The 14,760-nt window shown below is 32.7% G+C and overlaps 1 protein-coding gene across 1 annotated transcript in view; it reads left to right on the forward strand.

The window, feature by feature from the left end:
• LOC123546456 (macrophage mannose receptor 1-like) overlaps positions 1–14,760 on the forward strand; it is a 79,350-nt gene that overhangs the window by 19,854 nt on the left and 44,736 nt on the right. Inside the window, exons 9-14 of the mRNA XM_053550398.1 lie at positions 5,170–5,294; positions 6,349–6,476; positions 7,352–7,524; positions 9,988–10,115; positions 10,473–10,609; positions 11,887–11,906. Of these exons, the coding sequence (XP_053406373.1) occupies positions 5,170–5,294; positions 6,349–6,476; positions 7,352–7,524; positions 9,988–10,115; positions 10,473–10,609; positions 11,887–11,906 (711 nt within the window). The remainder of the gene's footprint in view (positions 1–5,169; positions 5,295–6,348; positions 6,477–7,351; positions 7,525–9,987; positions 10,116–10,472; positions 10,610–11,886; positions 11,907–14,760) is intronic.

The following is a 14,760-nucleotide window of genomic DNA, read 5'->3' on the forward strand; positions in this document are numbered from 1 at the left end:
GACGTGAGCCAGTCTAGAGGATTTACATTTCTGTTTATTTACCACTTTGTTAAATAACTTTGGATTTTTGAACCGAGTATTTAGAATTTCTTGCCCTCTCAGTTCTACATTTAGATCTAAATAATTTTTCATGTGATTTCATTGTACAATACCGTGGATCATTTGGTTCCCGTGGACTGCCTTCCGCGTTCCATGCAACAGTTTTAGTGCTTCAGATATATCCTGATTCCAGACTCTCAATTTCGGGTTAGAATTCAGTTTCATTGGTTTAGCTTTGAAATTCTTCATTGCTTTTGTAATGCCTTCCAAGACAGTTAGGACAAGCTTAGAAAAACTTTCAGGATTCTTACTATCCATGAATTTAAGACCATGTAGGTTTTGTGTAATCGTGGCTGCATATTGTGCTTTATTTACCTTATCCCATCTAATTCTTGGGGTATAGTATTTCACTTCTTTTTTACTTTAAGTTTTCGTAAATGAATATTTAACAAATATTGCTATTGGGTAATGGTCAGAACAGTTACTAACTATTTCTTTCAACACTATTTTTGTACCAAAAGAGTCATTTGCTAAAGGCTTAAAATAGTCTATGCATTCATCACCTCTTGGACATAACTAAGTTTTTCCACTAACATCGAATTCCAGTAACAGAGGTTCAATCAATTCAAGCATATAATTTTAGCGCTTATCTTTACAATAAATAATTGATAAATATACATTCAAGTCTCCACCAATCAATATACTGTGACTGTTCCTATATTTCAGACAAATACCACGCAGTAATTCTAAATTATCCTCAAAACTTAACTTAGAGTGGGAGGTTCCTCTTGCAGACATATAGACAGAGATCACCAAATTATGCGTGCCGGACTTAAATTCAATGCAAATAATCCTCTCTTTTCCATCAGAAAGCACAGTTACTGCCATTGCGGCAGCTGACTTTTAGAGTTTGTATTTTTATTATAACCACTGATGATAATAAGATCTGGAAAATAGATGTCAAACCCTTATGCGGCATGTTGCTAACATTGGTGCAAGAATGGTAAATAGCCATTGAACAGTAATTATATCATAAATCTTAGTTTTTCGTAAAAACACAACAAATTTGCAATAAATTTACTGAAGACATTTTCTTCTGTTTATAAGTGTTAACTACGTCATCAATAAGGGGTACGCACTTTTTATTTGCATAAATTAACGTTCGCGTCACGGAGGCAATCGGTACTTGACGGAAATCGGCTCTGTGAAAATACAGAATAAACAAGTTTGTATAAAACTACCAGAATATTTAGGTAGTAGGTAGTCAACCTATTGTTGCGCAGCTGAATAGGACTTCTAAAACCATCATGTACACACGACTGAACATTAATTTTATGCACTAAAAATTATTTTTGATTTTGGGAAATAATAGAACTTTAAACGATAGAAAAAATGTTTAGGCTGCTGGAATGGTTAATGCAACAAAAGGCACAAATAGTCTTTTTACAAGAAACACTTTTTCCTCCAAATATTACATAAGATATACTTTTACAAACCTCTGAATGGGACGTATTAATTAACACATTAATCATAAACTCATTGATGAATTCTATGATGCAGATGGTAGATACGTAATTTTAAATAGTGAACTGAATAATTACAGTCGTAAATATTTACATTCTTCAACAACTTAAGTGAACTAATTTCAGAGAGTTGTCAAGGACTTAAACTAATAGGTTGAGATTTTAATGATACTTTAACAACAAATGATAGCGTATGTAGATCTCAAAAAGAAAATACATTTGTGTAACATTACAAATGTAAGAATATTCGAGTCGAAAGTCTAACAAAATTGACTGAAGTTCATAGTTTAATAAATATATGGAGGCAAACAAATGGAATAATAGAACAATTTACTTGGCGTAGAAAAATAGCATTTAGAAGAGTAGAATAGACTTTGTTTATTTGATGAAAATATTGTACCACTTATGCTTTCAACTGATATTAGACCAGCCCAAATACAATACACTAATCATCTGGCAATCTCTTTGAAATTAAGAGTACCTAGCAAACGGGGGCCAGGTGTCTGGAAATTTAACAACTCCTTATTAGATGATGAAAATGATATCTTGTACATTTCAAAAGTAACCAATTCCGTATTAGCTTCAGTTATCAAAAATGCGCAAATAAAATGGGAAATTTGCAAGTTAGAAACTCGTGAATCTTCTATAAATTTTTCAAAAGAAAAGCATCACGGGAAAGACATAACCAGTTATTCAAACTAGAAAAGAAACTTAAAAAGTCGGTTTAAATACCAAATCCCGACATCAATAAAAAACAACAGGATACAAGAACTTGAAAAAGAAATTGAAAGAATATATCATCTCAAAACAACTGGAGCATAGGTTCGCTCTAGGGTATCCTTTCTGGAGAAAGGAGAAAGAAACTCTTAAATATATTTTTCAGTTTTCAGTTTTGAAAAGTCGCGAGATTGTAGAAAAGTAATAAACTCTCTTATTGTCAAAAATAAAATAATAACAGACAAAACTAAAATTTTAAATCAAGAAGTTGTATTTTATTGAAACAAGCAATATAAATTCACAGTCATACCTTGATGCTATTGACTTAGAAAATAAGTTAACAAACGAGCTTTCAAACAAGTGTGAAGGTTTATTAACACATGAAGAATGTACTCTACTATTAACGAAATGAAACTAAACAAAAGTCCGGGATAAGATGGTTTATCCGTTGAATTTTATGTTTGGTAAATTAGTAGTCAATGCCCTAAACGAAGGTTTTGAAAATGATGAAATGTGTAGAGCTCAAAAGAAAAGTGTTTTTACTTCATTTACAGAAAGGCAATACCGAAAATATTGATAATACCGATCTCGCTATTAAACATTAAATACAAAATAGCAGCTAGCTAAAAGACTTCAATATATCCTTTCAACAATAATTAGTCTTGACCAGCAAGGATACATAAAAAATCTATATATTGGTTATAACATTCGTCAGACTCAAGATGTTATTCATTACGCAGACCTTATTGAAATTAACGGTGCTATTCCATTTTAAGATTGTAAGATAGCTCTCGACACATTAAAATGGGCCTTCATGACTAATGTCTTAAACAAATTAGGCTTTCAAGGATCCTTCATCAATTGGGTAAAGACATCATTATATCCCAGTTTATTAATTAATAGTTGTTAATAATAGTTAATTAATTAATACTGAGTGGAAATCTGACTTCTTTAAAATCCCGCGAGGTATACGACAAGGATGTCCGTTATCAGCCTTACTCTTCATTGTTGTTGCCGAAATTATGGCAATTAAAATCCGTAAATGTGAAGATATAAATGGAATTGCAATTAATGATAAAGAAATTAGGCACTTAAAAATTACTCAACTAGCAGATGATACTACATTTTCCTTAAAAGATAAGTCAGAAATTCATTTTGCAATTCAAATTATCAATGCGTTCGGTGTATATTCTGGTCTTAAACTGAATAAATCAAAAACTGAAGGTTTATGGATTAGAAAACTGAAGAACAATGAAAGTACAAAAGAATTTGACATCAAATTTACGGATAAACATGTAAAAGCACTAGGTGTAATCTTTGGAAATAACAAACTGGAATGTGATAAAATTAACTGGGAAAATAAAATATTGCAATGTCACTCATACTTTAATAATTAGAGTAAAAGAAATCTGACAATCTATGGCACAATTCTTGTAATCAAGTCTCTAGCTTTACCAAAATTTACATATCTAATTCATAACTTAGAAACTCCAAAAGATTAATGCACTCTTCTTAAATTTCTTTGGAATGGTAAAAATGATAACATCAGGAGAAACATTACTATTGGGCATAAATGTGACGGGGGGCTCAACATGAGAGATATAAATAAATATATTCTCAAAAACAATGAAAAAAAAATGGGGTACACAATCGTTTATCACACGAAAACGCGAATTGGGAAGTTATACCACAGTTTTTCTTAAATCAATATGGGGTGAGTTTTCTGATCTTTTTCATAAATTTAGATTCCAGTAAGGCACTACCACGTACTAAATACACTATGCCTAACTTTTATAAAACACTTATAGATGTATGGATTGAATTCAATAGAAGCAAAATCAATACAACTGAATTTAATTTAGAATGTTTTCAAGAAATACGTTAACAAATACTCTGGGGCAAACGTTTCATAAAATATAGCGGCAAATGTCTTATATTTAAGTCATGGGTAGACTCCGAGATCATTTTCGTTAATGATATTATCCCAAATACTGGAGAAATTGATGTTACTAAAATATTAACTCTTCTCAGATCTAAGCATAACTGGATAGCTGAAACTCAAATCATTATGAAGGCAACGCCCAATTCATACTCAACAGTAAAGACAGAATTAGCTTTATTTATTGAACCTAATAAACCTTTCAAAGATACGACAAATAAAGTCATATATGATATAGTTCTAAAAAGAAACTTTGAACGCCCATATATCCATAAATACTGGGAACACCAGTTTGGTAAACAAATCATGTGGAGTGCCTTCTATTATGTTTTAAATAAAGTCAATTTAGACAACGAAATCAAACAATTTTAAAAATACAAACTTATACATCGTATTGTTGCTACAAATCTGAATTTATTTACTTGGAATATATTTGATAATTCGTTTTGTAAACAATGTATTGAGCATTTTTTTCTGAGACTGCAATTATCTGATATATTTCTGGACAATCATTTATAACGTCTTCACTAAAAGTGGTTTTCCGAAAGTATCGTCATTGGTTAAAAAATAGAGAAAGTAGCATTTCATATTGTATATATAAAACCTATTTTATTAGCGATAGAAGAACGAAATATTTAAACATTAGTAATGTCGAATACAGTGATATTTTTGTTCTAATAGACTACATGAATTTAGAAAAAAAGAAATATAAGACTACCTATTTTGAAAACCTTTTTGAAATACATGTAATGTAGCAAATGTTAAATCATATTTTGTCACACATTCTATTCATGTATATTTTCTTTTACACTGCTTTTTATATTGTATATGTTAATTTGAAAAATAAACGGGTCATCCTACAGTTGTAGGACGATTCCAAAAAGAAAAAGAAAGAAAACACAGCGATATTTTTTATTGAAACACTTATGTCTATACTGGTATGTATTTCAGACATGGTTAGAACAGCAAATGGTGGATCCACAAAATGAAAGATTTTTCTGGGTAGGGTTAAATGACCGTCAGAATGAAGGAACCTACGTTTGGGCCGATGGTACCTCAGTAAACCAAACATATATGTAAGTCAAATTTCTAACTGGTGAATATTGATGACTTCAAATCACTTGGTCCTCAACTCCAGTTTCGTATTCAAATATTATAATAAGAAAACTCCGTGCACATTTCCATTAAAACACAGAAATTTGACGTAACGTCGACATATTATTTGGTGCCAAAGAGTGCTACTGAATTTGACTGATCTGCTATAAATTCACACACATTGTATCGATTATCAGCCGCGTAGAATTACTCATTAGAGGTTTACTCATCCGTAAGTTATTCCACAGGTCGTGTAACTTCCGTTACTTCGACCTACTATATTTGGCGTCATACCTGCCATGAGATAGTGCATCCCTTTTCCATCTACTTGCTTACATTGCAGACATATTAGAATCGAGAACCATGTTTCAACATACAGCCAACCTGTCAATAAAGACCATCCTTGGGAGAGCCAAAATGAGGTCTTTATTGGGAGGTGGTCTTTATAAAAATACATTGTAAATGTTAAAATGAGAAACAACACATGTTTTCTTTAGAGCCTTTTGGTTTCTTTTCAGAGGTGGTCTTTAACACAGGTTTGACTGTATTTCAACCGTTGAACAGGAACCGGGTACACGCGGTGTGTACATGTATAAATTATTCCGCGGACGTTTAACCTCATCGTCATGTTTGGAGATGTTAAGACACGGTTCTGCTATATTAACATAAATCTATCATTTCATGGCTAACGCTGTTTTTTCTGGTGTGTGTGTCGGCCGCCCTGCCAGTAGGTTGTTGGTTCGAACCCTACTGCGGTCGAGTGTGACAACAGTGTCGTTTCTTCAGGTAGCGGACTAGAAACTGATAAATAAGCTTACAGTCATGCTAAGGAAAGCAAAGTCATATAAAGAATATACTTTCAATGTCATTCTGTGTCAAACTTCATTCAGTACGATAGTCCATTTTACATTGACAACACAAGTTCAGGTACATGTATTATTGTCTGTATAAACTTCTCTGAGAGAGAGAACTTCTATCATATCTGTTTCGTCCTTACGTTTTATATTTAGTTTTCATGTATAAATTAACTGTTAGAAAATGGAACCAAGAGCCTAATGACAACAAAGGGAATGAGGACTACGCAGTGATTTACTCAAATGGACAATATAACGATATAACAGGATACTATCATATGGCCGCAATATGCGAACTTGATAATCAAGGTGGGAAACGAAACTGCTCTATATAATACTTATTATATTATAATAAAAAATGTGGTTCTGCTTCTTTGAACATTGTATAAAGCACATTTTTGTACAGCTGATAATAATCTTTTTCAAAGTTATTTATAATGTTTCAATCTCTGAAATACATTCATTTAATATTATTTAATTAGATGAGGCTTAGAGACATCCACATTCATAGACTTTCATAAACGAGTTTTCTTATTTGTTAACGTATTTTTACGATTAACATATAATTTTTTGATTAGGTATTAGAGGCGTCTATCCCTACATATAGTGATCTAATTTATCGCAATTATGAATCGCCGCACCAGTCTATTTTCAGCTAGTATCTACTGTTAAATACCTAAGCGCTATTACATCAAAATATGACGTACAAATAGCACATTATTTTTAGTAGCCATATTATCATGTCAAAGTGTGGTGTTAATTTGTTGAAACAGTTCTTGTTATGTTAAAAGCCTATCTTTTTAAGTATCAATTAATCATTCATGTTATCAAAAAAAGTGCAGTGTAAATTATGCTAAAAGCTATGCTATCATGCCACAGTGTGACGATAGCTTCCCAAAAGAGTGTCAAGCCATATTATCCTGTCAAAATGAAGTGTTAAATTGTGAAAAAGTATCTTATTAAGTTAAAAGTCATGTAATCTTGTTAAAGTATTGACATTAAGGCAGCTGAGATGTTCCGTATCAATAAAATATGCAATGTATCATAGAAATAATATTATTATGAGGTCTGTTTATTTGATTTCGAGATTGCACGTGTGACATCATAATAATTCATAATTATCGTATTACCTATATGACTATTATTGTGAACTAAAAACATTCTTTCATAACATATTCTCTTAGCTTCGTGCTTTGCTGGCTGGAAGTCAAACGGTGGAAACTGTTACCTGTTCACACCATACAGAAACACATCATTACTCTTCGACCATAAAGAAGCTGCAGCCTACTGTGCAACATTTGCCACGAATGCAACAAATGTTGGCACGCTGTTGTCAGTGGACAATCAAGCAGAAAAGGTATATTCCTGACTTTTCTAGGGTATTCACATATACATTAAAAAAGCACGAGAAGTCTTTAGCAATCTTAAAACACAACTTGGCAGTTAAAGATTCATATAAGCGTATTTCCTTGAAGTCTTCGTGATTATTGTGATCTTATATGCATATGTTCTACCAACTGAAGGACGCATGACATTATGGAAATGTTTTTGTTTGACTTTTAAAATTACTAACAGAGCTCTACGTACTTTTTATCGCCTTCTTATTCAGGTCGCTGTTAGTTGACAGATAATAATGTATGATACATTGTATTTTAAAGTGAAGGACGCGCACACTGAAATTGATCAAAATGCATTTTCTTGGTTATTCCGTAAGACGAGGCTTCTTCTATCAAAGTCTAAGAATGTTTAACATAAACTCATATGATGATAAATGTCGTTTTCCTCTTTATTTGATAGGCTTAATCGACACCAGCACTAACTGGAAATTGAATTTCGCCCCTGGCAATTTGATCATGTATGGCCCTTGATAGGGGCAATAAAACTGTATACCACAAAAAGATAGATAATTCTGTATTTTTATATAGACCAATTTCATGAGATCAACGCCTTACTGAGCAGCTAAATAATTATTTAGTGGAGACAGAACGCATCTGCTACTGATAAGCACCTAGTGGTAAATTCATTAAACAAGTGGTTACTTTGCATGTGTTTAGAATAATTTGTATAAAATATAATAGTTTACAGCTGTTCAAAGTGCTATCAAAAATAGTGTATCTTATTAATATATATATTTCTTTGAGCTGTTGTACACATCGGTGTTTTAAAACTCAAAATAAACAGAAAGGGATAGCTTCGCACACATTTCCTAATTGCTCATGATATAAAATTGAATAAAAAATTCTATTACGTGAACTAAATTTTCTTCAGTACAAGGCACTGGCCTCCAGATCATTGGACAACATAAAAGAGAGATTTTTTAGGTATCTCGAAATTGATGCTATATTTCTTAAGAATGCTTTCAAACTTAATTACTGAAAGACTAAATGTTACTGAAACACGTGCGAATTATTGTTTTTACTACTTTTTACTATGAACATCAAAAAAGCGTTTGTAACGCTTTACTCCAGGTAAACTGCCTCGATTATAAATATGTATGTTTAATTAACGCACTATTGGTAACGACAGCGGAATAAATTTTTTTATTGCCGCGGCGGTTCGGGTTCGATTCACGACGCGGTCATCTTTTTTTCCTTCATTTGGCATTTATAAAATAGTTTAGAAACAAAAACTCATATTCTTATGTTCATAATTATGACTAAACTTTAATTTGAAAGAAAGATATGTTTAGCCAAAATCTGGAGGCCAGTGCCTTTAAACAAATAATACATCTTTACAATAGAATAATGCTAAAGAAAAAATTCTACTTCTAATTGCAGGGTAATTATTTCTTTTCATGTTTGTAGTAATTCAGATATTTTATTATTACTGAAATACAAAAAGAAATGTATTTAAATGCCGTTACTTACAATTCTCGCTTTGATTTATCAAGTTTATAATTCTTCAAATGAGGTTATTGATTACACCTCAATTTTATGATAGCTTTTTAAAAATAAAAAAGAAAGGGCACATTCATATTTCTTCCTTTCAATCATCTTTATATCAGTTTTATGAAAATGTCCTCAGGACATCAACATTATATTTATCAAATAGGTAATGAACGCATCTGTAATATCGGCCTCTCCGGCGAGTACTGTAACCATGACAACCTAAATTTTTATCGCAAAAACATGTATGGTTAGCGTAAAATCTCCAAAATGCTGTCGTATGATTTTAATATAAAATACATTCTTACGAAGCTGAATAAATTACCAATCTAAAGCCGTTGGAAGTAATTTTTATCTTGTTTAGCGGATAAATTGTTATTAATTGAAATTAAAAAGCGCACGTTTTCCTATATGTTTATTATGACATAGGATGATCCTGTTTAACCAAAAAAAGGACGAAATTATAATTATTTTATTTTTTAAAAGAATAGATAAAGGTTTAAAGTTTATTATCCCGCTGGAAGTAAAACGATATCATTTTTAGATTTTAATATATGACAATTTATGTTGTTTTTATCTCTCTTTATTTCTTATGGTAAAAATTATCGCTTACCAAATTATCGATGATGCGGAAGGTTGGACATGACATTTCTTGAGCAATGGTCATGAACCCTATATGGTCGCTTTAAGTGCTAGTCTTTCTCAATGAATCAGTCTAAAATGCAATATATTACGTTGTAAATGCAACATACACGTTTTACTTAAGGAATCTTCCAATAAATTCATTTGTTCTTAAATGGACAGTATTGCTCAAACGATGCAGGCACTATGGCCACTGAAGTAGTAAACGGTCCGTTGAAAGTGTTTGCTAAATTAATTGGTTCTTTGTTACATGGGTTCCTATGAACATGCAGTGAAATCTTGGCTTTTTTCAGGCATTCATCCTTTCGCATGTGAAGTCCATGTCAGACAACGTTAGAGGCTGGCACACGTCTTTGAATGACGTACAGACTGAGGGATTCTGGGCATTTAGTTCCGGTCCGTTGTTTGACCCGACTCTTGTGTAAGTTGTGCTCTGACTTTTTAGCTACTTCAACAAAATTGATACATGTACAGTGCCCTCGTTTCTTTCTAATTGTTTTTTAAATATGAATATGAAAGAGATTGGCCAGTCCAGTACTGTCGCGAGTTTTCTATACTTTATACAAGTTCAGTTAGTTAACGCGTATAAAGAAGCATGGCTGATGTAACAAATTCAGCAATACAGCTTGGTTTACTGATAAAAGTCAAAATTCATTTCAAATAATATACTTTGTAAATGCAGTCACATACAATTTGTATTAGTCATTTTCAAATAAAAACCAACTGTACAATCTCGCAACAATTCATTTATTTACAACGAAACAATATTATCTTTCAGTGACTGGGCCGGCGAACCAAGTACAAAGAAGGGAGACAACTGCGGAATGCTTAATTATGCTGCAACTATGCACCAACGTAACTGTAGTATCAAACTCTCGTACATATGTGAGAGATACGCTACCGGCTATAGTACAGGTAGTATTTGGGATTGATTATTCCCATATAAAATAACAAGCACGGAAAAGTCAACTGTTCTGTATTTGATTTTAATGCACACTATCCCTTTAAATTCATGGTATCCGCGAGACCTAGTTAACTTTCACAGAAAGTATATATAGCTTCTCTTGTCCCAATCAGTTAAAAAGACTAAAGTGTCACTGCTGATTTGTGAGACATGCTTTCAGAGATTTGATTGTAGATGCAAATGTTGAACCAGTACGAATGTGTAGTACAGTTCGGGTGTACATATAAAGCAGCATCGAAACTAAGCTTATTTGGGTTAGTGGACTTGTTGTGGCATCTGCTAATCACTTTGCCGTAATTGTTCTGGTGTATATATATTTCTCTTTATACCGAATACCATTGTAATATATCATTGAAATAATGTTTATATCAATTATTAACGAATACCTTTTTAACAGACAATTATAGTGTTTGGTTCATATTATATATTAATGAAATATGGTATCATTGGGTGTACATGTATGTTCTGTATGGGGATAGGTGTTTCTATTCGGTTTATCAGGGTACAACAAATACGTACAAAGTAGCTTACTTACTGAGTATTTAATTTTTCAAATCCTCGTGATGCCATTGTGTTTGATTTTTAGATAGCAGTTATAAGAAGAACTCAAAATGCTCTGAGCTTTATGGCTGCGGTCATACAACAAATCGTTTGGATTGGAATCATCATTATCGGATATGAAATGATTTAATTGAAAAACTAACTTATGTTTACTTCAGAACTAGGTCTTTCGAATGTTACTGCTGTCGGTACTAGTTAATAGACATTGGAATCATTTAGGGATAGCACTGTAGGCATTAAATTAAAGCTGATCTTTAACAACATTTGTTACGTACAGACAGATTTTAACACTGTCTATCTGTTTCATTTATAATAAAATATATGTGATAGAATGCAACGAAATAAGAAATAGCAAACTCAGTTTTATTGAATCTTTTCATGAGAGGCAATGGTGTATGCTAGACAATTCGCCTCACCCCCACCTTTCCCCACTACCCCCCACCACACACACGCACCCTTTGTTATAAAGTAAAGAATACAGAAAATATAATTACAACGACTCTTAAGACTTAAAAGTGTTTAACGGGCCGTAGGATATGTTTTTGAATTTATCGGATATGTAGCAACATGGCTATAAAGTACACTGTATCAAGTTCTTACCCTTATATTGTTGTAGAGCTTCTTATATATTAACTAAAACTACACATTTATCTTTTTTCTATTTCAGGTGTCAGTCTCGGAGGAAGTGTAGTTACAACTTTGATTCTTCTACTGACATCTAGGATCTTTTAACAATTTAGAATCATATGACCTTGTTGAAACATAAAATGAACGTTTTCTACTATTCTGTTCAGTAAGGAATATATGTCTAAAGTCTGTTCCATTCCAAAGGTTTACCCCAACTTTGGTGTCATATGACAAAACTACGACACTTACCGGCAAAGTAAACATGGTTTGATAAACTAAAAAAAAGTCACCCTCGAGAAATTTAACGATTTTTTCTGCTTTGCCAAATATCCAAATAAATGACAAATTTATATTTTCAACGGCAGTCTCCCATTGTAATTTCTTGTCGCCATTGGAGTTTGCTCTCTAAATTTAAGTATAACGGGAAAATTCACGTGAATTTAATCGGGAGCGACTCAAAACTCATTTCGTTTACAATTCCCTACATGTAAATGCATTGAGTGAACTGAAATTTTGTGTTTAAAAATATGTTATTTAGATTTAACAAAAATGTAAATTGACTCACTTTTAACCTATCAAAAGTGTAAACACTCCAAAAATCTTCCAAGTCCTCTGTAGCTCTATCCAGTCCTCAGTGAATCAATTGTAAACAAACAAGCTCTTTTACACATCGATGAAATTCAGGCATCAATCGCACCATGCCCTTGAAACGATGACTTGTTCAATTTAACATCATTTCCAAACGCATGGTTCAAAGATAACCTGTATTTTAGCATCCTTACTGAAGTATTAACAGTCCGCCACATATTCAATTTCTTTCACAATTTTCAGTTTTCAAAACACAATATTCGCCATATCGAGTCCCGGTTGTGTAATGCTTCTTTTTCTCCGAAAGAAACTTATGACGTATAAGATAAATGACGTAGTATTGCTGGCAATATGCAGATTTATTCGAGGCGCACTAGGGAAGAATTACACAGGTGTAGATACACAATCAGCCGATAGAAGATAGACATGTTGACGTACATTACGCTAGAATTAAACTTTACTTTTTGAAATATATGTTTAAAAAATGCTTAATTGCTTATCATTTCATCAACCTATCTGTTTTTTTTTAATTATAATTTTGCTGTTTAGGCCTATATGAAAGCATTTTTTTTAAAACCTGTGACTTACTTTTGATCCGAAGGCTGCTAATTTAGATTTCTTTAAAAGCGAAATCGGATCGCGAACACATTCTCTTTGTTTATTAAATTATTATTATCATCATTATTATTATAATTATTATGTCAGATTTATATTTGACTCAGAGAGAAGTCATAGAGCGTAGAATATTGTTATTTATAACCGCCGATTTCAGTTATGAAATATATCCCCGAACTATCATTTTATCAACTTTTATTGTCCACCGGAGCAACGATGTCCAGAAACAGATCTAAACATTCAAATACTATTTTCAAATCATTCATGAATGATTAACGGTAATGTGAGCTGAAACTTTTTTCCGTTAAAGTTTTACTTTAGTCTTACATTATTCTTGAAACTGCCAGTCAGGGTTTTTAACAAAGGTTTGATATTTTCACTTTGTTCATGTTCATTATTTTTATATATCGTACATTTCTGTCGTCGCAAGTGTTACGTCACTTCAGTTTTCTGCTGGATTAAACGAGCACAGATTAATTATTGTCTCTGGCACAAAGTCTTGTTGATAAAGTCCACGGAGACCGATTAATAATTCTTTTTTTTTTCGGCCTGTGCTCACACGTGTATCATAATTGGCACGTGACGAGGCGCGCGATCGAAGAAAATATAATAGAATGTCCAAAATGATAAGCAGAAAGTGTAACATAGGCGTAGAAGCAGCAGGACCTGAAGGACAACCACAAATATAGTGTACAGCATGTATTTTGTTTGCGCCCCCCCCCCCCCCCCCCCCGCCACCACTCCCCGTCGTTCCCCGCACTTATAATTTAAAAAACAAGAGGTTTTTCCATAGAAGTAACAGAAAAGTCCATTTGAGAGAGCATTTACATAAGAATTTGATGCAACGCAAATAGTCCAAAGATTTTAAAATCATACTGATCTAATGTAATGAACTTTGAGAGAGAGAGAGAGCTTTAACATAACTATGCATACCAAACCTGAACCTGAAAAAAAATAGAATGCTTTATAGCTGACGAAGGTTTTCATATATACGCCGAAACCTAAACCGAAATAAAAGCATGCACGTCGGGGGCCTAAATCGGGCTGAAGATGATTAAAAAGGACAGTTTTGCTCATGCAAAATGTATGTCAAATAATCATACAGGCTTTTTGCCGTGCAGTTCCCGGGAATTAATATCTCTATGTATATGTACTTGTTATGTGTTTTATGTTATCCGTTCCTAATTTTGGCGGGAAAACTGCACATGTTTATATTGCGCTCCTCCGGTTCATTAGCATAAAATTTCATGTTGCCGTCATGGTTTTTTATCAACAGAAACGATTCTGATTTTATTATAGAACGTAATCTTGAATTATTCTGTAAGTTTACCAAATGAAAATGTGCGATTCTGAGCGTGAATGAATTTCGTTTCTGTACGACGGTGACTATATGTTTATGAAAATTTTCTTGTGGAAATATTAATATTTTGATTATGCGTTAAACTTCAAAAAGGACGTCAAGTTGAATCACAAAAAGACTTTTCACTTATCCTGGCGGACAAAAAATTATTTGCCAGCAGAACAATGTTTGATATATCCCTGTACATCTCGTAGTCTTACAAGCTCATATACTCTCCGTTTTCGAGGACAAACATGTGCAAGATACGGATCGAAATGGATATGATTAACCAATGTTGCTATTAAATGTTATTTTAATAATAACAATACAAAACGTTAAATTGTTACCTTTGAAAAAGAGGTTATGGTCCGT

The sequence above is a fragment of the Mercenaria mercenaria genome, chromosome 9 (assembly GCF_021730395.1).
Source record: "Mercenaria mercenaria strain notata chromosome 9, MADL_Memer_1, whole genome shotgun sequence".
Classification (NCBI taxonomy): domain Eukaryota; kingdom Metazoa; phylum Mollusca; class Bivalvia; order Venerida; family Veneridae; genus Mercenaria; species Mercenaria mercenaria.